This window comes from Spermophilus citellus, assembly GCF_964194105.1.
Source record: "Spermophilus citellus genome assembly, chromosome: X".
In the NCBI taxonomy this organism is placed as follows: domain Eukaryota; kingdom Metazoa; phylum Chordata; class Mammalia; order Rodentia; family Sciuridae; genus Spermophilus; species Spermophilus citellus.
In genome coordinates, this window is record NC_138190.1 from 115349953 (window position 1) to 115372786 (window position 22834).

The following is a 22834-nucleotide window of genomic DNA, read 5'->3' on the forward strand; positions in this document are numbered from 1 at the left end:
AGCAGATTATAACATTATTTTCTTTATCAAATTACAATTTGGTGCACCATAACTAAGTATTTTTGTGACTGGCAAACTGCTTCCAATGAAACTACTTCCAATCTGTGCTTACATCAGAGTATTTATCAGCAACAATGGACAGAATCTGGATTTTGTATCCATTCTTTAATATGAGAAATACCCATAAATTACTCTTCAATAAGACTGTGATATATTACTGCATATATCAAATAAAGAAATCCAACACTATTAAGTGAATAGATATAAACAGTGCTGCAGACTTAAAAACTAGCCGCTCTAAATTCACTCACACATTCAACATTCAATCAACAGCTGTCACATGCCAGGCATTGCATTAAGAAACAAGAAAACGAACAGCAGTCAGGATACTTGCTTGCTCAGAGATCATCATCAAATAAATAATTACTTTCCAAAGGATTAAATGATATAAATTATAATAAGATAACATTATCTACCAACAAATATCATGCTGTATAACAAAATTAATTGCAAACTTTGTTCCCCAGCCCATAAGGGTATCATTTCATATGTTGCATATAAACACCAAATTTTTAAAAAATTCACAGATTTCCCTTACTATTATATTAAAGGATTATTTTCTTCTGGATCAAGCTATCTGTAAGTCTGGATCAGCAATCAATGTTAACTAACAACACAAATTTTAATATTCTCCTCATTCACCTGTCAAAGACCAAGCATTGAAGGGCATTAGCAAGGCCAACAACCACATAATTGTTTGCCACTGTTACCTAATTCTATAATATTTTAAGACTATTTTAGTCTTATTGATTTTTTCCATTTTCAAATTAAAATAAATTTATTTTTAAACTGATTATATATATATATATATATATATATATATATATATATATATATATATATATAAAGATTTCTAGGAGGTTCTCAACAATCTGTGCCATTTGACTTTCCAGAGACATGTGAGGGCCTTCCAGTTGTAAACTATTATTTTATGGTGGCCTTTGTTTCTTTTAAATTATTTATTGGTGCATTATAATTATGCATAATAGTGGGATTCATTATGCCACATTCAAACTTGCTCATAACATAATTTGATTGATCTCATTCCCAAGTACCCCTATCTGTTTGCTCTCTCCTATTGATCTCCTTTCTATCATTAAATTAATGCATTATATATACACACGTGTGTGTGTATGTATGTATATACATATATATATATATATATATATATATATATATATATATATATATAATGCATTAATTTCATATATGTATGCAGGATTCACTGTGATACATTTACACAAACAAAACATAATTTAGTAGATTTTGTTCACCAGTATTTCCCTATACCCTCTCTTCACCCTTCACTCTCAAGCACCTTCATCTATTGGTCTCCCTTCTATTTTTATAAGAACCCCATTTTTTAAAATTCCTTTTATCCTCCCTCTAGCTTCTTCATAAGAGAAGATATTCAACACTTGACTTTCTGAGTCTGGCTTATTGTGCTTAGCATGTTGTTCTCCAATTCCATCCATTTGCCAGCAAATGCCATAATTTCTTCTTTATGGCTGAATAGAATTCCATTGTAGCAAATGCCAAAATTTCATTCTTCCTTATGGCTGAATAGAATTCCATCATATCTTACATATTTTTATCCATTCTTCCGTTGATGGGCACCTGTGCTGGTTCCATAACTTGGCTATTGTAATGTACATAGCAGCCTTTATGTTTTATCTGATTTCGAACTCCTTTGAACAAACTGAAAATGTTTTAAGATATAAACATAGAGTCCTTCAATTTTTATTCTTCTATTTTTTTTCCAGTTCAAGAGAGTGAATTCTATCATTGAGCTACATCCCCATCACCACCACCCATCTTTATTTTGACACAGGGACTCACTAAGTTGCTGAGGTAGGCCTTAAACTTGTGATCCTCCTGTGACAGCCTCCTGAGTATATGTGCCACCAAACCCAGCTGAGTCTTTCAATTGTTCAATGCAATCAACACTGCCCAACTTATATTATGCACTCACTTTTATACTTTCTGACAGTTCTGATGTCAATGGAGTCATTGTGAATGCTTCTACTTTTTTACACCAAGTTTTATTAAGAAAAAGAATTCTACGATCTTAATAAAAATGAGGCACTACTACTTATTATCTTAAAAAAGACTTGGAAAATACAAATTATCACAAAATAACCTACATTTGAAGAAAGCAAAGACATACTAAAGTCTTTTTTTTAATGACTAGCATCTTAGTTCTTACTCATATCTGCATTTTATGTGATTATGCATATTTGCAAAATCAATGTACTTGCTGGGCACAGTGGCACATGCCTTTAATCCCAGCAGCTCCGGGGACTGAGACAGGATGATCACAAGTCCAAAGCCAGCCTCAGTCACTTAGTGAGTCCCAAAGTAACTTAGCAAGACCCTGTCTCAAAGTAAAAAACAAAAAGGGCTGGGGATGTGGCTCAAGGTTTAAGTGCCCCTGGGTTCAATCCCTGATGCCCCTACCCCCCAAAAAAGTAAAAGTGTCAGGGGAGTACCATTAAAATAGAAGAGAGATCAGTAGAGCAGAGGCAGGGGATTGAGGAAGAGAGAGGAGAGACAGGAAAAGGGAAGAATGGTAAAATTAATCTGACCAAGCTATCCTATGTACATATGTGAATATACCACAGTGAATCTCACCTTTATATATATCTCCACAGATTAAAAAAAATTAAAAAACAATTATAAATAAATAGAAAAAAGATCAGTAGGGTAGAGGAAAGGGAAAGGGGGAAGGAAGGAAGGAAGGGAAAGGGGGAAGGAAGGAAGGAAGGAAGGAAGGAAGGAAGGAAGGAAGGAAGGAAGGAAGGAAGGAAGGAAGAAAAAGGGAAATCCTGGGGACTGCATTGGAGCAAATTATATTCCATGCTTATATCATTATGTCAAAATGAACCCTAATATCATGTATAACTTAAATGAACTAATAAAAAAGATTTCCCGGAAATCTTTGGGTTTGAGAACTGCCTTTGTAATAGTTAAACTACCATGATTTGCAAGAATAAAACTAGAGGCCAAGATTAATAAATATTTTTAAAATATTTAAAATAATTTATTTATAAGAAAGTAAAATTTACAGAACTGCTTGGATTAATTGGAACAATTTCTTACAGTGCTTCTGTAAACCTAACATGATTGTGTTCGATGAAGTATGCATTAAACAGAATAATGGCCTCCTAAAGATACACATATCTCAACCCCAGGAACCTGTGGATAGGTTGTTACATGGCAAAAGGGATTTTGCATATTTGACTAAGGTTAAGGACACTGATTTGGAGAGAGTATCTCATAGTATACAGATGGCTCAATCTAATTACCTGAGTCCTTAAAAGTGGAAGAAGAATGGGTCAAAGGGAAATCTAAAAAGAATTCAATCTGCTCTTATTGGCTTTGAAGAAGCAAGGAGAAAGCCAAAAGCCAAAGAATGCAGGCAGCTTCTGGAAGCCAGCAAGATGACAGGGACCTCAGTACTACAGTCACTGAGAATTGAATGTGGTCAATGACAGTAATAAGCAAAAAATAAATTAAAAAAAGAAAACAGATTCTCCCATAAAGTCTTAGTCCTACAGACACTTTGATTTTAGACTGCTGAGACTAATACCAAAACTTCTGACTAAAAAACTATAATACATTTGTGACGTTTTAGACCGTTCATTTGTAATAATTTGCTAGGGAAACAATAAAAAAACTAATAAATTGAGAGATTTTTCATTGAATTCTTGCACACAGTTAAGAAATGGGATAATAGTCACAAGAAAGTACTAAACATACTGACTGGGGATGTGCTAAAGAGAGCACAGCAGCTCCAGCACTGTCCATGGTGGCTAACTTCCATGAGGAGAACAGGTAGGTCATCAATGAAGGTGGAATAATGCTTTAAGAAACTATTAAAACATCAGAAGTTAATCCCAATATCATATCAGCAAGTAAACAAAAACTTCCCAATATTTTCCTAAAACTCCACCACTTGACAAGATACAAAATGTCTGATTTCTTTTTGTACTACCACCACTTAATCCAAAAAGCTTTCTCATCTATCATCTTTCTGTTTCTTCTATCCCTATTAAAGTATTACCTAATTAATAGCATAAAAGTAACCAAAACCTATAAAAATGAAAATGCATTAGAGAGGTCAAGAGCTTTGAAATCAGGTAGCTCTGAGTTTGAATGTGGACTTCACTTATTACTTGATACATTACACTGAGCAAGTTAACTAACTTCTGTGAACCTGGATGTCCTTATATGTAAACAGAGAGAAGACTTATTTTATAGAGTTTTGGAAAAACATCATGCAAGGTGCTTAGCACTTTTACAGCTACACATTTTTAAACTGGGAATAAATATGTCTCATACAAAACTGAGAATACCTAATATACAAGATAAATTTTTTAAACTGATTTTGTTTATTTTCCTTATTGAAGGATTGTTTTTTTTTTTCATTTCTCCGTAAATATTCTAAGAAGCATTCTCAAAACAAGTTGGGTATGTTCTTATCTTAGCATATGATAAATGAGAAAAAATTGATAAAAATAATAGGTACCTTCATCATAGCAAGTTTTCCAGTAAAAAGTATTTCAGTGTAAATGAAAACAAAATCACTTTATGTTAAACTAAGATTTCATCTTGTTGTCTGAGACCAAATTATTGCTTCTTGGAAGGCAATATATGTACCCTTATATGATATAAAACATCTAAACAATAAATTATTCCCTGTCCAACATGAAGGATGGCATTCTATCCTTTTTGTTCAAAAGAATACCATTAAGTTTAAGCATAAACTTCATTTTCCATGCTGTACAATATGCACTTTGAAATTTGGTACCTATCTCCAACTTATTTCTCCTCATTTCTCCCAGACATGTTTTTCTCTTGTAATGTTTTCATTGCCCTTGCATTCATCATCAATACTAAAATTACAATAAACAAAAATTTTATTTAACCTATTTGTCTTGGTTATGAATTTTCACAACAGTAAAATAAGCAATTTAGTTGTTTATGAATAAAGATAGTATGGGAGATGAAGAAGAGTCATTCTGAATGGACACAAAAGCTATATCCCTAACACTCACAAGAGTTATGCCTGACATGTAATAGTGAGTAACTGCTGAACATTTTAAACTTAACATAAACTGGGTACAGTGGCATGTGCCTCTAATCCCAGCAGCTCTGGAGGCTGAGGCAGGAGGATCACGAGTTCAAAACCAGCCTCAGCAAAAGCATGGTGCTAAGCAATTCAGTGATGCTCTGTCTCTAAATAAAATATAAAATAGGGCTGGAGATGACTCAGTGGTTGAGTATCCCTGATTTCAATCCCCAGTACTCAAAAAAAAAAATTAACTTATAGATGGGCTCTGACATAACAATAGTTTGACTTATTTTTCAACTTTACATTGGTGTGAAGGTGATATGCATTGAGTAGAAAACACACTTCCAATTCTGAATTTTGTCCTTTTCCAAGATTAATCATATGTGGTATGATAAACTTTTAGGATGCTGTGCAGTGGCATCAAGGTGCAGATCCCAGTCAACCACACCATCATAAGGATATACGACCAACACTCTATAATATACTGCACTGGTAAGCTGGATTGAGTAGATTAGGTGTACTAAATGCATTTTGACTTATGATATTTTCAACTTTCAAGGTGATTGAAAATGAACTGAGTACTTCTGAAACTGAATTAATCAGGAACTTCTTTATGTATGGATTCCCCAAAATTATCAGGTTTATACCACCTATTTCTCACAGTCTTGAAGAAATAAAGCAATATACTATGGCTGCCTTTTCAATTTAAAATAGAATGTACAATGCATATAATTCTTAACTCTTCAACTGCAATAAAGTTATTAACACAAATAACTCAGTTCTTTCCCATCTCTCCCTCTCCCTCTTCCCTAAATTTGACTCTACATAGGTCTCACCTAAATATGCTATATGTCAAGTTGAATGTTTGGAATTCTCAGTAACTCTGGATTTCCCATGATGGTGTGAAAATTTGCAATTATGTCTTTCTTCCCTCTGGAAAAGGGGGTGGTGTTTGGGGAAGTGGTAGGGTACTTGGAAGCATGACTCATTTCAGCATAAAAATAATGAATATACATAAATTATTGATGAGCAAAATTCTTCAAAATATCTAAAAGCAACAAGAACACCAGCTATCTTTAAGATTTGTTTAATAGTATTTTTTTTTGTTTGATAGTGTTTTTCAGTTACATTAAATGGTGTCAAGAGGTCTTTAAAATATATGCAGGCTGGGGTTGTAGCTCAGTGGTAGAGTATTTACCTCTCATGTGTGAGGCACAGGGTTTGATTCCCAGCACCACATATAAATATATTAGATAGATAGATAGATAGATAGATAGATAGATAGATAGATAGATAGATAGATAGATAAAGGTTTGCAAAAATATATGCAATAGGGCTGAAGACAAAATTTTAACTTTACTTGCACGTGCCAGGCTTCCTTAGAGTACAAGATCTAAAGCAGATGAAAGAATAAACACTGACAACAAGTAGCAAGCAATCCAATCATAAACCTCCAAAACAGAAGTGTGCAAACTCTAAATTCATGAGGGACAAGTGTAAATTCCATAATTAAAAAATAACATAATCCCTGGATCTTTTAAACAAGCAGAACATCTGTTTAAAAGAGAGAGATGTCTTTGGGGCTGGGGTTGTGGCTGAGCAGTAGAGCGCTAGCCTAGCACATGCGAGGCCCTGGGTTCGATCCTCAGCACCACTTAAAAATAGGTAAATAAATAAAATAAAGGTATTGTGTTCAACTACAATTAAAAAATTAATAAATATTAAAAAAGAGAGAGAGAGATATCTTTTCCTAGTAGGACCATACAGTGGATCACATTCAGATGTGGAATCACACATAAAGATTAACATGATAAAACTATTTAGGTGAGGGGAACTGGGAGAATATAGGGTTTGGAAATCATGGCATATGAGGTTTTCAAGCTCAAATGTAATAGACAAAAAAAATCTATATAGCCACATTGGTATCAGGAGACTAAAACAATAGGAGGAATTGATTTTGCTCAACAAAAAGAAGAGCTGTCCATGAATGAAAGTTGCTGCCTTGGTGAGGTAGTGAGCTCTTTGTCACTGACCATGTTCAAGGAGGACATGTATTGCCATCTTTGAGAGGTCTCACAAAGCGACCCCTGCATTAACTAAAGGGGATGTAAATTCTCCAAATGACCTCAAAGATCACTTGTATCTCTTCTGCAAGTGCAGACAAGGCACATTCCCAAAGAACATGCTACAAAAGTTAGACTGAAAAAATTGTTCATAGGTGTTAGCTATGTTATTTCTTGACACAATTTTATTAGAGTGTGCATATGTAGTAAAAAGAGATTAAGTAGACCCACAAGGAAAAGTTTGTGGTAACTGTGAGAGGAACTAAATATTCTTTTCTAATTTGAGATTATCAATTTTAAAAATTTATTTTACTAGATAAGATTTCTTAAACAAATCTTGATATATTCAATAAATTAGGAAAAAAAACATTCTTATGGGAAAGAAATGTCAAAATAGAAAACACATTTTTATGGTGTCTATCTTTTGAATCACCCACAAACAAGGAGAATTTATAAAGTATGCATAATTTTTCCCAGGAAATCTAGGGACTTAGCTTTATTGATGAGATAATTGAAAGCAATCATTATAAAATACTGCGCTATTAGCATTTATTATAAAATATAGTTTACATATTAAATAAAATAACTGTATGCAGGGAGCTCACTGAATACAAGCGCAGGGGCGAAAGGAGGCCAAGTCTAGTTCACTAACACTCATTGTGTTTTAGCTTGAGAAACATAAAATTCTAACAAATACATCTCACATTATCTTTCTTGCTAGAATTCACTGTGAAACTGCACTGGCTAATTTTTACCTAATTGTATAGTTATACTATTATTGTCAAAATTTGCTGCTTGTGAAGAATAGATAAAAGGATTGCTAGTGTTAATCTTGTTTATTTCAGTGAGTCCTTAGAATGTAACAATGCATTAACCCCATAAAAACCGGCCTAAAGGAACCCATTTTCTGTTTTAAAACGGTGAATAGCAAAACACCAGAAAACAACTTAGATGTGATTGGCCTTTAAGCTTTATTAATTTAGGCAAAATGACAGGGTAATTTATATGGTGTGCACCTGTCAAGAACAGAGTCTTTACTAATGCAGTTTACAATGACCAGGAGATTCTCCCTCAGGCTAAGGTTGAACTTCAACCCACTGTTGAACAGACTGTAACACAAACACATGTCATCAAGGACTTGAATTCTATCAAGACAATCCCTTAAGAAATTCACATTTATGATATACCACCATTCAAGTGTTCAAATCTGAAGCTGAAAGAAGATTATACCTACCCAATAAGGACTGTATCATCCTAAATCTTTTGTCTTTAAGATACTCTACTTCTCCTGTATCACAAATTGTGCTAGCAACACAATTTTAAAAGTGTTTTATGCTACATAGAAAATCTATTTTCCTTAAAATTGCCACAAATAGTCCATCATCAAGAAGTCTGAAAATTGTTGAGACATTTCAAGTGTCACTCAGGGTTTTTAAAAAGAGAAAACAAACTTGGACTTTAAATGCACAAAGGAAAAAAAATTAAATAGCCTTTCTGTTCAAGGTTTGCAGAAAGTGAAATGTTTTGTATTTTATCTTTCACTAGCTTAGCAGCACCGCCCTATCTATAGCATCAGTAAAGAGCTACAGATAAGCAGCACCTACACTGGGTTTAGAAAGAGACCATAAAGAGCCTTTATATTTTTCTTTGCTTGCTCAATTCCTGCAACACATTTTTACTACAATCAAGCAAGCACACTTTATTTTGATATTTCAGTCCTGGAGAAAGTACCCAATACTTCAATGAAAATCACATAATATGTATTAGACAAATCACAGTAAAAAATGATAAACATTAAAAATCAATGCTGATGCTATACAATTGTACATACAAAATGATTTTATATCAACTGTGAAGAATCCTATATTCAAAATATTTAAGTTTTTACAAATGATTTTACAGATAAAGTTCTAGTAGGTCACAATTTTTTAAGCAGTCAGAATTTATTTCATTTCAATGCACAGAGTTTAGGCAAAGAAATTGATTTAACCTACGTTTGGCAACCAAACAGTTGTGAGAGCAAATATACTACTTGAGTCAGTAATCTAACTTAGTCTTCATAATTTTTGAGTAAAATTTTGTTAAACTTATTATCAATTTTGCATGTAAGAGGTTTATGCAATATAAAGACATACTGATGAGAACATGTTAAATATGATGTTTTTATTTCATGCCAAGTGGGGCAATGAACTAAAATAATCAAAAACTACACATTTAAAAAAAAAAAACACCTGATTTAAACTCCCCAAGCAAGTGTTTCCCTATATTTAATATTTTCTCTTAGTGTATGTGTACTTAACAATAATTATTAAAATATTTGTAAAGAAAAATAAGTTAGGTGAACTTAATTATATATAGACTGATTTGAGTCAAAATAGTTTAGCCTCCCATTAGCTCTTCAAACATATTTTTTCATTCTACCTATATGTACCACCAATGATCATATTTGACATTGTAAGACCTGTGGTATTTTCTGGATTCTAACTTCTAAATCAGTTCACTCATATCATCAGGTCAAAGAGGTAAATACTTAAAAGGAAAAAAGTGACTCACTGAAAGTGTTTTATTAAGTTGTATCTGGGCTTGTGGCTAGTATGAATTAATAAAATATGGGCATATATTTAACCATCCCTAAAAACTGACAAATCAGCTGTAATTAGAGCTGTGATTTAAATCTTTTGGACAGTATAAATACTAGAAACATTAATAACCATTATGAATTGGAACCTGCTGATTTTAGTGGAGTTTTGTTTTGTTTATGATAAAGTTGTTTCTGGTGAATCTTTGGTGATTTCTCACCAGCCAACATTCATAAAGTCAACAGGCATATCCTATTTTCTCAAATAGTGTGAAAGAGCTCAATTAACTTGTCCACCTCCATTAACTTGTCACCTCCATTAATTTATGCTTTTGACAAAAACAGCTTTTGAAAATCAGATATAGCTGGTTTTTTTTACAAATATAGTCTAAATTTTACTTCATAAGAGAAACTGTTTAACACCTATAACAGATAAAATAACCTGTAGCATCAAAAAGGAATATAAAAAAATAATCTGAAAATGATTCTGAAATGTCCTCATTTTTTTTTTTTTTGAGCTTTCCGGGGAATCATTTCTTTCGGACTGAAAGCATAAACACATTTCCTCAGCAGCTGAAAGCCTTTCAAAGAACCAGATATCTATCACTGTGTATCTGAATCTCATATAAAACAAAAAACTAAGTTAAAAATGGTAACTCACCAGACTTTTACACACACAATTAACCTAAAGCAGGGAAAAATTCCCACACCTTTCCTACTGAGAGATATTTTAAAGGGAACACTTATAGTTAAAACATTTTTTGTACTCAAAAGCTTTTCTTGCACTAATTTTGTTTTTTAAAAAGGTCCAGCTTTCCTTCACTCCTTCCTCCACCAAAAGAAAAGGATTGTGAATACTACTTTAAAAGAATGTTTTATTATATCTCCTAAAATTTGTTTTTAAAGCTACGCTTTATAAATTTAACAAGATTTTGGAAAATTCTAAAAAATCTTGGATAGACTTCTCAATTCATTTCAGTATTTTTTACTTAACATACATTTCTAAAATAGTAACATACAGAATATTTTTCAAACCTCTGCATATAAATAACAGCTCAAAGTATAATCTGCAAGAATTCAAACTTACACTTTAGAACTCAAATGACAGAACTGAAAAGATGCAATGTCAAACTTATTAAAATTTATATACAACTACAGTATAAAAGTCTTGATTGAAAGACTCATTTTCTGACCAATATGTTAACTCTGAATGTTTCAAATTCATAAAAAAATACTATAGAAGACATAACACACCACCAACATCAATCATCGTATTTTAAGCCATTACACAAAAGAAATAATCAGGTTTTAGATATATAGAAATTTTTTAAAATCCCATGTTAAACATTGAAGTTTCCTAATGCAATCTCTTGGCTATACCTTTGTGCTTTCACATTAGTAATTAGATTAGCATTAAGCACTTTTTAAGTGAACATAGACATAAACTATAGGAAAACAAAACAATGGTAAAATGTGGACATGCCGATCTCTTTAAATGTTAGCAAGCATGAGGATTTTCTAATCTTGTAGGTTTCGGGATATTGCTGTTTAGGGGTTTCCCCATTTTGTCACAAGGTAGATTCATGAATGAAATCCCACTTTAATATCCTATTTTCTCTCACTTACATGTATGCTGGAGAAAGTGGAGTTGACCTGGATGTTTTAAGCACAGGAACTGGGAATTTCCAGATAGCAGGAGAGCTCGTTTTCCATTTCAATGGCATGTTGTCACCACGGTACTACAATAACAGTAAACAGTGTTTCCATAACAGACTACCAACTAGGACTTCCATTCCATACTGTACTGACACAGCAGTGGCTGCCGCGGAGAACAAGCAAAGGATTCTGCCAGTGCCCTTAAACCGTTGCTTCCAATCTGTAAAATAGGACTGCAAGGTACCTCCTTTAAACCCTCCTGTCCCCTAAAGCAATATGATGATTCTATCCTTTCAACACAACAATAGTGCCACCTCCTTAGAAAAGCGATGACTGCAGTGTGTGTATGTGTGTCTGTGTGAATATATATGTACATATACATACACACACACACACACACACACACATATATATATGTGTGCAGTCATATATATATATGACTGCACTGTATGACTGCACTGTGCATACCATACAATGCAGCTTTAGTTAATAAAAGCAGCTAAGGGTTTGATTTTTTTTTTAAGCTTGCAATGCTATTGTTCTATCTTAACAGGGATACTGCAGCACTATAGTATATTCTGCACCTATTAACCTGATTTCTGACCAATAGTAGCAGGAAAAAAATAGATGGGTTTCATATGAAAATGAAACAACATACCTACTCAGAATACACTTGTCATCCTCTGAACATTCTTCTTTTGAGCTGCAACAATACAAATGGGATATAAACCTCAGCATAGCCTTAGGCCACAGCTAATAGAGATCAGTGACTAAATTCAGCAGCCTGCTTTCCTCCTGTGCAAGCTCTGGCCACACAATACAAGAATGCCATTATGGGAAAAGCCTGTTTAAAAATGCCAATCCCTCTGTTTTCCAGTTAGAAGAAAGCAAAATGTAAGAACAAATATAAACTGCTGCAGAACTCTGCACGCTCTTCTAGTTGCTTCTGATTCAAGTTGCTCTCCTTCCCCTATTTTTATTTCCAAGCCGGGATGAGCAAAATCTCATACATTTACAACATGCCGTGGAACTCGAATATCTCTCTGCCTTCTGCAGCAGAGAAGTACAGAATAGCGTGCTCTTAATAGCAGTCCTCAGAGGGACGCTATCAACAATCTAATTCAATACTGCCCTCCCCTTCTTCTTCCCCTTTTCTCCTCCCGTTCACCCCCTCACTCCTCCCCCACCCGCCCCCAAACAGCTCACAAATTGCCTAGAGGAAAGACCAACGCTGCTGGCCAAGCAGGTGTCCAGCAGGGACCACTCCAGTAACCTCTAGGGATTAGCGATTGTCACAAAGGTTCAAAAATTGAAGCTGCTGTCAAAGGCAGCTTGAGATATTTCGTGAAAGCAATGGCAAATAAAGGGTTCATCTATATTGTTTTAAAATACTCCCAGAAAATAGCATTGTGAATGCTTTAAAAGTGGTGGGTGTTTTAAGTTTCTGCTTACAGCACCAAAACAAATTCATAAAATTTCTACACAATTCTAAAAAGTAACAATAAGTTAAAATTGTATTCTGCTGAACTCTTTATTTACAGTTGAAGAATTTTACTTCTAATGTAGGCAAGTGTTAATCACTAAAAACATACCATCATAATACCCTTCTATGTCTACGTGAAGATAAAATTATCCATCTCCATCAATGCAAGCTTAATAAAGGCAGATCAACCCTGAAACAAAAGTCACTCCCTTCTAACAAAATCATTGTAGTGACAAAGAGCTCATATTTACTTTCATGTTTGTATCCAAATAAACTGTGCTTCCAACTGAAATACTCAGCTTTCAGATACTTTTAAAATATTCCTGTTTTTTAAATATTAAGATTTAGTAGGTTAAGAGGATTTTTCATTTGTATTTAAAAAGGCTCAGATTATAGTAAGAAGCTACTTTCACAAACTCCAAAACACACAATTTAATATACCAGAAATTCAGCACAGAATCACCTAAGATAATCACAAGAACCATCCTTTTAAAATACAGGTTAATATGGAGGCAAAAAGACAAACTATTTTCTTCCTATGAACTACAATCATTATGTATATGCAACATACACACACAAATACATATATGGAGAGAGAACATTTATTTTAAATCATCTATCAGTAATACATGAACTTTATTAATATTAAATTGATGTTAGCCACCACTACCTCATATACAACTTTTATTCAATCTATCATATGCAAATGCCCCTCAAAAAACCCAAATTACATTTCTAAGTCCTTTTAAGTATCTGTACAAAAACTATGTCATAAAAATCTTTAAAGGAATCAGAGAAAGGAGTATTTTATCAATACCTTCATGGCCAAAATATATTTAAAAGGTTAAAAAAAAACTCATGCCACTAATACAAATATACCATAGTCAATGTATTTTACATTATAAAGTTTTAGTGTTTTAAATCAGAAATGTCCCAGGTACAATTATCAGTGTCAACTTGTTGAAAACCAAAGAATACACACACACACACACACACACACACACACACACACTCACACACATACATGTGCAGGCTCACACACGTATGTAGGCGTCAATGTTGGAATGTCTCATTCCACAGTGAATTTCAAACAAATTTTCAAAACCTGAAGCTTTTGCAAATATTTAAAAATATAAAACATAAAAAGCTATATAATAATACATAGTAAGAGGTGATATTTTAGAAAGGAAATTCAATTGAACATTTTCATGCTTATGAAAATTTTACAAAGCAGTAATTATAAATGTGACTTCAACTTCTGAGAACAAAGACCCCAAAACTCTACAAAAATCCATGGAGTGAAGTGTATCTAGCAGTCTATTTGTCTATAGAGATTTCTCAAAACTTCTTAGCAGAAAATAGGGCTAAAGAAGAGTTTTCCAAATTTCTAAAAATATATTTTACCCCATTATGCAGGTGAAGACCATTTTATTATAAAGATTCTCAAGTTATTATTCTTTTGTGAACAATCAATTGATTGAGAAAAACCAACATTTTTTTCTAATCTCATTACATTCCAAAGAAACCAAATTCATTAATTTTCTGCATCAATTTTAGTCTAGATTTCTCAATACTAGTTTTGTGGCATTCCAATATTTTTAATATTTATTCAAAGTAAAGTGAAAAGAAAATAAGACTGCTTCCTTGCACACCATCCTCAGCATCCTTAAAAACTCAAAAACCCAAAAGCTTGTGGACATTTATGTATATCTAGTTCTTATTTTTGCTTTAATAAATTGCTAAATAATTTGTAATTTTCTCTCATAAGCAAACAAATATTATGCCAAAGGCTTTAAAAACAGTCCTTTGAGTAGAAATGTGATCCATGAACTATACACTATTTTAATTTGCTTAACAACATTCCTCATACGTCATTTAGAAATAAACTTCAGCCAGGTAAAATTACCCCAATTACAAATTAGCAGTATCCAAGTTAATCAGATTTTACTACCCTGGCAGATACTCTATTAGCAACTATGAATATATTTATAATAATCATTACATTCCAGAATTAAAAAATATTTTCATCTACAGAAAAAACGAAGAAAATTATTAAATATGTATTTAAAATATAATTTTATGCAAGCTTAGTGCTCCACTACTTTAATACTGAGACTGGTAAATGTCAAAAACCCTCAGTCATATCATAAGAAATACTGATTTCATTTACAGAACACTTGGTTTCTATTACAGACCACTGCATAAGACAGGATAGAAAGACAGCATACACAAAAGATCTTCAAAGCATGTTATGAACATTAACTAATCACTTAAAAATACCTGTGAAATGCATATTTTAGAGATATAATAAACAAAGGACAATGACGGTTCTTGGCCAAGGCACAGAAAGAATCATTCTTGGCCAAATCTTACAACACAGAATTCCTGGCTCCTGATATAGGAAGAGGAGATTTTTAGAACTTGTAAAACTCTTAGAAATCATCTTGCTGAGTGCCCTCCTTGTATAGATGAAAAAACTGGAACTCAAAGATGTTAATTTGTCCAATGTCACCATTCTAATTAGAAGCAGAATTGTTCTCAATCTCTAATCTAGGACTCCCTCTCTAGAATCTCTACTGTCTCTCTTTAAATCAAACCATTCCATAGGATATATGCTTTTATCTGAAGTGAATCATTTTCTGTAAATGTCTCAATGTATTTTAAATAAATAAGAACTAGAGAGAAGCATTCACCCCACATATTAGATGTACACAGAAAGATAGAAGTAGGAAAGACCCAAAATGAAAAGGTGTACATAAGGAACTATTTCCAAAATGTCCCAATTCTACAAAACTGTTCTACAAAAAAAAAAATTCTACAAAAAAGAATAATCAGAGAGAAAAGGGTAAATACAACTTAAGCCAGTCATAGTGTGGGACAAAAGTGAAAAGCACAAATACCAGCCAGGCACAGTGGTGCACATCTATAATTCCCGCAGCTTGGGAGACTGAGGCAGGGGTATTGAAAGTTCAAAGCCAGCCTCAGCAACAGTGAGACACTAAGCAACTCAGTGAGACCCTGTCTCTAAGTAAAATACAAAATAGGGCTGGAGGTTTGGCTCAGTGGTCGAGTTCCCCGCTGAGTTCAATCCCTGGTATTCCTCCCCATAGGGAAAAAAAAAGCACAAATAATTGTCTGATGCTTTCCTAAATAACTTAAGTAAAATTTAACTTGCTGACCAGTACCATCTAATACATTGTGTGCCTAAACTCTCTCTCCATTTTTTCTTGATATGCCCTAAAAACATACCGACCTTTTCCTTATAAGGAAAAAGTTAATCTGAGGTAGGTACAGCTAAAAACTAAAAACATCAGCCACATTTTATGTGAGCAGGCACTATGTAATCTCTTTAGTCCTGACAATGTCTCTGCAAACTAATCTAGATTATCAGTGTTATTCATGTTACCCAGACAAGACTGTAGATCATGACAAACTAAGTGCCCCGTTTATGTTCTACCAATCAGTATAAGTACTTGGACAGCAACCAAATAGAACTGTTAAATCTGTTAAAGCACACAAAAATTCTGGACAGAAGAGTAAAATTCTAAATATATTTTGGTTCCTTCTTACAGGAAATAGAACTGTTCACATTTATAGCTGTACATATTTGTGTATATCTGTTATACAGATTTCTAATTATGTGTGTATACATGTGTGTATCTCTATTTGGTTATATCAAATTGAATATAAAATACATTTAAAAGTTCTTACTACATATATATGTAGTCTTGCTACAATCAAAATGGGAAATTCCAGATGTTTTTCAGAGATAACTATGTTAGAAAGTTCTATCTTGAAAATTTCCTTAACATAATTGTGTGGATCCTTATAGTCCTACAAAAGATCTATGAAGACATAGCACAACTGTGGCTATGACTATGTCTTGGATTTACAGAGTACCTACCAATCATTCATAATATAAATTGAGTATGAAGACATAATGTGCAGGCACATACTCATGTACATGCATAGAGAATTCTTTTTTTTATTTTTTTTAGTTGTAGAGGGACACAATATCTTTATTTCTTTATTTATTTTTATGTGGTGCTGAGAATAGAACCCAGTGCCTCACACATGTGAGGAAGGCACTCAACCACTGAGCTACAGCCCCAGCCCCGAGAATTCTTATTTCATGTTGACATAAATAATGTGAAACTCAGGACTCTCTCAGTCTGCAATAGTTTCATAGGCTAGGAAGGATACTAAAAGTAGGGCAGCAATGTGAGGAATTGGTATGTTGAAAAGTCAGGAAGCACTAGGGAAGGGTCCAAAGAAGAAGGCAGCAGCAGGGACAAGGAAGATAATGATTGGCTGAAGGGGAATGGAAAATCAGAACAGTAGTAATTCCTGATATTTATGTAACACCTTCTGTAGTTGGGAAACAGATGAAAGATGTTATGGTGTTAAGACAAGAGTGTGTGTGTGTGTGTGTGTGTGTGTGTGTGTGTCCAGGTACAGTGGCACTTGCCTGTAATCCCTGTAAATCCCAGTGGCTCAAGAGGTTGAGGCAGGATGATGGCAAGTTCAAAGCCAGTTTCATCATCATATTGAGGCCCTAAGCAATTCAGTGAGACCCTGTCTCTAAATAAAATATTTTTAGGGGGTTGGGGTTGTGGCTCAGAGGTAGAGCGCTCACCTAATATGCATGAGGCACTGGGTTTGATCCTCAGCACCACATAAAAATAAAATAAACATATTGTGTCCACTTATAACTAAAAGATAAATATTTTATAACAATATTTTTTTTTTTTAAAAAAAGGCTGGGAATGTGGCTCAATGGTTGAATGCCCCTGGGTTCTATTCTCAATACTAAAAACAAAATCAGGTATGTGTTAAAGAAAACCATCCAGAATAAATATTTAAATAAAATAAATTTTTCTATGAGGAATCTCTGCTCTCACCTTGAATAAAGATTTTTTTTTATCTGTTTGGTCATCTCTCAGCAATTTCCTAAGTATATCCTTCAATTACTTTGGACAAATAAAATAACAAGTCATTGCTAGCTTTTCTGATGCATTGTACATAAAACATTCAAACTTGTCAAAATAAAAAGCCATTTTAAATTTGCAGTGCAGGCTGGGTGTTTGACTCAGTAATAGAGTGCTTGCCTGGCATGCATGAAGCCCTGGATTTCATCCTCTGTAATGCCCCCCCTACCACCACCAAAAGAAAAGAATAAAGTAGAATGAGCTTGCAATTGAAGGAAGAGTTAAGAATATGGCTGAACTGGATTAAAATATATTCATATAGAGCTTTTCAAATAATTGCAAAACTGTTTTAATTTTGGTGTAGCAATCACAGAAGCAAGATTAAAGATTTATGAAAACTACATATATATTTTTTATCTACAATCTTTATATTTATAAATTCTGAAATATCTTGCTAAGAATAAACAATTGCTAATAACATTTGCTTATGATAGTTAAAACCTTTTAAACAATAAATATATCACATACCAACCTCAAAAGACACGTCGGTCAATTCTTGATACATTCTAAAGTATTTTAGAACCACCTTGATTTTTTTATAAAATCTGAGTTTCTAAAAAAAATCTAAAATTGTATATCTTCTCTAAAATTCCAATGTAAATCGATGAAATAATGATACTACTTTGAAAAACATATATAAAAAGAGTTATTATAGCCACATGTGAACCATTGGTGTTCCAGCTAAAAACAATGTTACACAATTACCTGATTGTCCAATCTCTTCTCCCTACTTGTAAATCTTGATTACAGGTTTTTATAGTATAACCACAATAATATTTGAATAACCAGAGGCAATACTTTCATGGACAGTTAATCCTAATGATTCATCAAGACTATATACACTTTGAATTTTCCACAAAAATGGTTCTTTATATTCAATTGTTTTATTTTTTACCATTTCCCAGGCTTAATCATTAAAACTTTAAATTCCCTATACCTATATCCACAGACAGTATTGGTAACTAAAAAGAAAAGGTTTAATTATATAATAAGTGAGAAAATCTTATACTTCAAAAACATCTCAATCTCAAATTTGAACTCTATGACTCATTACTCTAAATTGAAGCCTAACAGTTATGTTAAGGGTACAGTTTATAGTCATGGTATTTGGTCTAATATGGTGGTAACCAACAGACTTTTAGCAAACTGGTCTCTATTTTCATGACTATTTCTAGATCCTTTTCATGTTCTAATTTAGAATTCTTCTCTTTGTTGATTTTAAGTTCTCTAAAACAAGTAAAGGATATAGAAACAGTTGTAGCGAAAGATGCCCAATATATGGTGGTAAGCCTAAATTATAAATGCTAACTAAAAAGTGTGTAACTTAAATTTTCTATGCCTTCAAATAGCAATTTAATTAAAATCCTGTTATAACACATCATTAGCACATGTTATAAAAAGTGGTCATGTATTGTGATCTAACCAAAGCATTGCTTTGGCATTATGCCTAACTTTATTATTTGGATGCAACAGCTATCCCATAGGGGGTAAACCATTTATTTTCCTTTATCTCATGTTCTATTATTAACTAAAGTGGATGAAATTTTGAATAAAAACAAAATTTATATTCTAGATTGACCCTAGGTTTAAGCTAGTGGTAATTTAATTTTAGGTTTCCTGGCAGCCTTTATAAGCCTGTCTACTATAATATGTTCAGAATCACTTCACGTCTTTAAAATCAAATGCATGTTTTAAATAATCAGTTAGTCATTTCTCATGGAATTCTGAAGCTACATAACACTTGGGTGAAAATATTTTCCCTTTAGCTAGTATATATTTATTCATTCATTCCTTATTCAGCTTGATCTAAGTCAGAGACACTGTTGAGCATTTTTATGTATCTTCCACTGCAGGGTCTAGCCATTTTATTTAAATTCCTACAATACTGTTCAGACATTAAACAAAAATATTTATGTTTAGGGCCAGGGCTGTGGCTCAGTGGTAGAACACTAGCTTAGCATGTATGAGACACTGGGTTCAATCCCCAACACCACATAATAAAATAAAATAAAGATATTGTGTCTATCTAGAACTAAAATTTTTTTTAATATGTATGTTTACGGGTCTCAAAAAATACCAGTTTTTGAGATTCAGACTCGTAAAATACAGAACAACAAAACACATATTCCAAAAGGCAAGACAGAGCTTCAACTGATACTCAGGGAAAGGCATTAGCAAATTTGTTAATTAGGACCATGCTATCTTATATGTTAACTAAAATGTGTTTCTACTGAGGCTGTTTTTACTATATTAGCCTTTATTGACAGTGCAACATAGACTTGATGTCAGAAATACCAAAATCAATCAATTCACTATGCTCAACCCCAACCCCCTAGAGAGGAGGTACATGCTAATTTAGTTCAGTCATCAATAAATATTGAAAATATATGACTTGCTGAATGTTACAAATATAGAAAAGAACACATGTGCCCTGGCTATAAGGCCCTCATAATCTAATCAGTCTGACTGGATATTTGCATATGAAACATAAAGGATAACAAATATACTAACACAGTAAAGCCTGACCTATAATAGAAGCTTGGATGGCCTAATTTTCTAGGCAACTTTTAAAAAAATTACTTAAAAATAAAAACTAGGAAAGGTTAGTTATTATAATATAAACATTTATTTTTCACCTTTTGATGGGAATCTTTCTGCCTTTTCACCTTCTTTAAGTTTAAAATGGACACAATCTTTTTTAAAAAATACTTCACAGTCTCCAAAATGAGCAATACCTATTGTGGTGTGCTTCAGATGTGGACACAGAAATGTGGGTAAATAATATCTATTATTCCTCACCCTTGCCCCTTGGCTCCCACTGCCCTGGTTGATATGATTTCTCATGAAACACAAATGTTACTGAGAAAAAGGGTCTCTTCTTTTGACTCTTGTACAATTGAAAGAGAGAGAGAAAAGTTTATACTTTTAAAGCAGATGCTCTCAAACATTAATATGCTAAGAATCAACCAGGGAGATAGGTATTTGTACTCTGCATTTGAACAAGTACTCCCACTGCTTATCATGCCAGGTCTAATAAACTTAGAGAGAAAATTCTTTTAAGGTCAAGGTTGCTAATCCCTGCTCAAAATGCCCCAACTATAGTAACATTCTGTTTTCTCTCTCAATCCCTAGCTTTGCTTAGCACATCAGCACTGGCTGCTCACCACCAGTTGTCAAATTGAACTGTCCACAACCATTATCTTGACCTCCCACACTCCAAATTCTTCCAGGTCTGGGAGAATCTGAAAGCAATAGCATGCAGCTGGCAGACAGGCATAGAAGCAGACAAAAAGATGAAAAGTGGGAGATTATGAGGGACAAGAATTTTTTAAGTAGTATAAATTATATTGATTGTGTATTACAAATTTAAAAGCTAAAAACTTGTTTTAAACTTTTTCCATGAGGAAGAATGCAAGAGGACAGCACAAGGCACCTTGGGTCTGGTTGCAGTTCTGTCACTAATTAGCTTTATGACCTCTAGTGTTATTTTCCTCATCTGTAAATTAGGAAAAATGCAACTTTCCTTGCTCATCTCATAGCAATGTTATGAAAAACAAATGAACTTATATTTGCGAAAGTACACAGGAAAATATAAAGCACAATAAATGATGTGTGGTACTTTAATAATTTTTTAAATAAAAACAAAATCTTAGACATCATCAAACTTTACTTGATAACTAAATGTCTTCTGCTCTCTCAGGGTCTTTTATTAAAATAAATTCTCATTGAAAAAAAAGTAGAGGAAAATGCAGACCCTTAGACATACCCTGAAGTTGATTTTTTGAATATATCCTTGAAATCGGCTTGTTTTAAAGACAATTGCCTCCGTCTCCTGAAAGTGGAGTGCAAAAAAAAAAAAAAAAAAAAAAAAAAAAAAGTCTGGTTAATTGTGGCTTCACTGTATTTAGTTCAAATTTTTCAAAGCATACCCTGAAAGCATTTTAGCTGTTAATCAATAAGTCATATTTATAAACCCTAAACAGCTAAGGCCACACAGAACAATTTAAAATTATGTAAATTGACTTTTAAAAAGCTTAACTAGAAAGTCATAAGATTCTATTTGTTTTTGGAAGCTCTCAATGTTTTTAGAAACTCTGGAATAAAGATTGACATTAAGTACAACATTTATTTACAACAGATCTACAAGACTAAACTAGTCAAATTTGGATACAAGGAAACACTTCTCCAGTAAACATATACTCAGTCCTTGAAGTGATTTGTCATTTTCTAGCTTTTTAAGCCTAAAGGTCAATTCTTTGCTGATATACAGCTTTGCCATAGAAATCTGAAAGCAAATGACACACATTACAAGCTTTCAGAGAACAGATGGCTAATGTTCTTCTGGGCTCGTTTACTACCAATTTTCTTATTTTCATACTGCTTGTAATTAATAAAAACATATAAATAGATGTACTGTTTTCTAACTAGAAGATTTGGTGTTGGGGAAGTTCTGCCATTTATCTAGCTCCTTTAGGCAAACACACAAAAAAGCAACCTTGGACAGACACACTTCTGTTACTGCCTAAGGAATGCAGTTTTAAAAATAGAGACTACTATAGAAGCACTGCAGTATATACTGCTGACAGTCAACTCTCTTAATAAATTACAGCATGTTGGCAGATGTTTGAGAAGCTCTAACACAATATGTAATTTATTTACACTTATTCTATTTACATTGTTATTAGCTTCTAGAAAGTAAACATTAGCCTCATCTAACATTATCTTCGAAATAACCTGTCTGAATTTTTTTCTGGGTCATCTCACAAGCATTATTGCCTTATTAAAGTCATAACTAAATCAAAGTCATAGTCTAATAGTATCTTTACAAAGACCTTGACAAAGACCTTACCTAAAAGATTGTCTTAAATCCAATGACTTTCAATGAATAAAGGTAAATGGCGAATATTTTCTTTCTTAGCATGATAAATTCTA

The 22834-nt window shown here is 33.1% G+C and overlaps 1 protein-coding gene across 4 annotated transcripts in view; it reads right to left on the reverse strand.

Annotated features, from left to right (window-relative positions):
• The window catches only part of KLHL13 (kelch like family member 13), a 197231-nt gene that overhangs the window by 56201 nt on the left and 118196 nt on the right, over positions 1-22834 (reverse strand). For 2 of the 4 annotated variants that reach the window (XM_081277133.1, XM_081277134.1), the window contains one exon: positions 21669-21734. The exons of 1 other annotated variant lie outside the window; for it this stretch is intronic. In XM_081277133.1, the coding sequence (XP_081133259.1) occupies positions 21669-21734 (66 nt within the window). Of the gene's footprint in view, positions 1-11401; positions 11515-12089; positions 12113-21668; positions 21735-22834 lie in introns of those variants that run through there. One more of the 4 variants, XM_081277135.1, reaches the window with a different exon arrangement.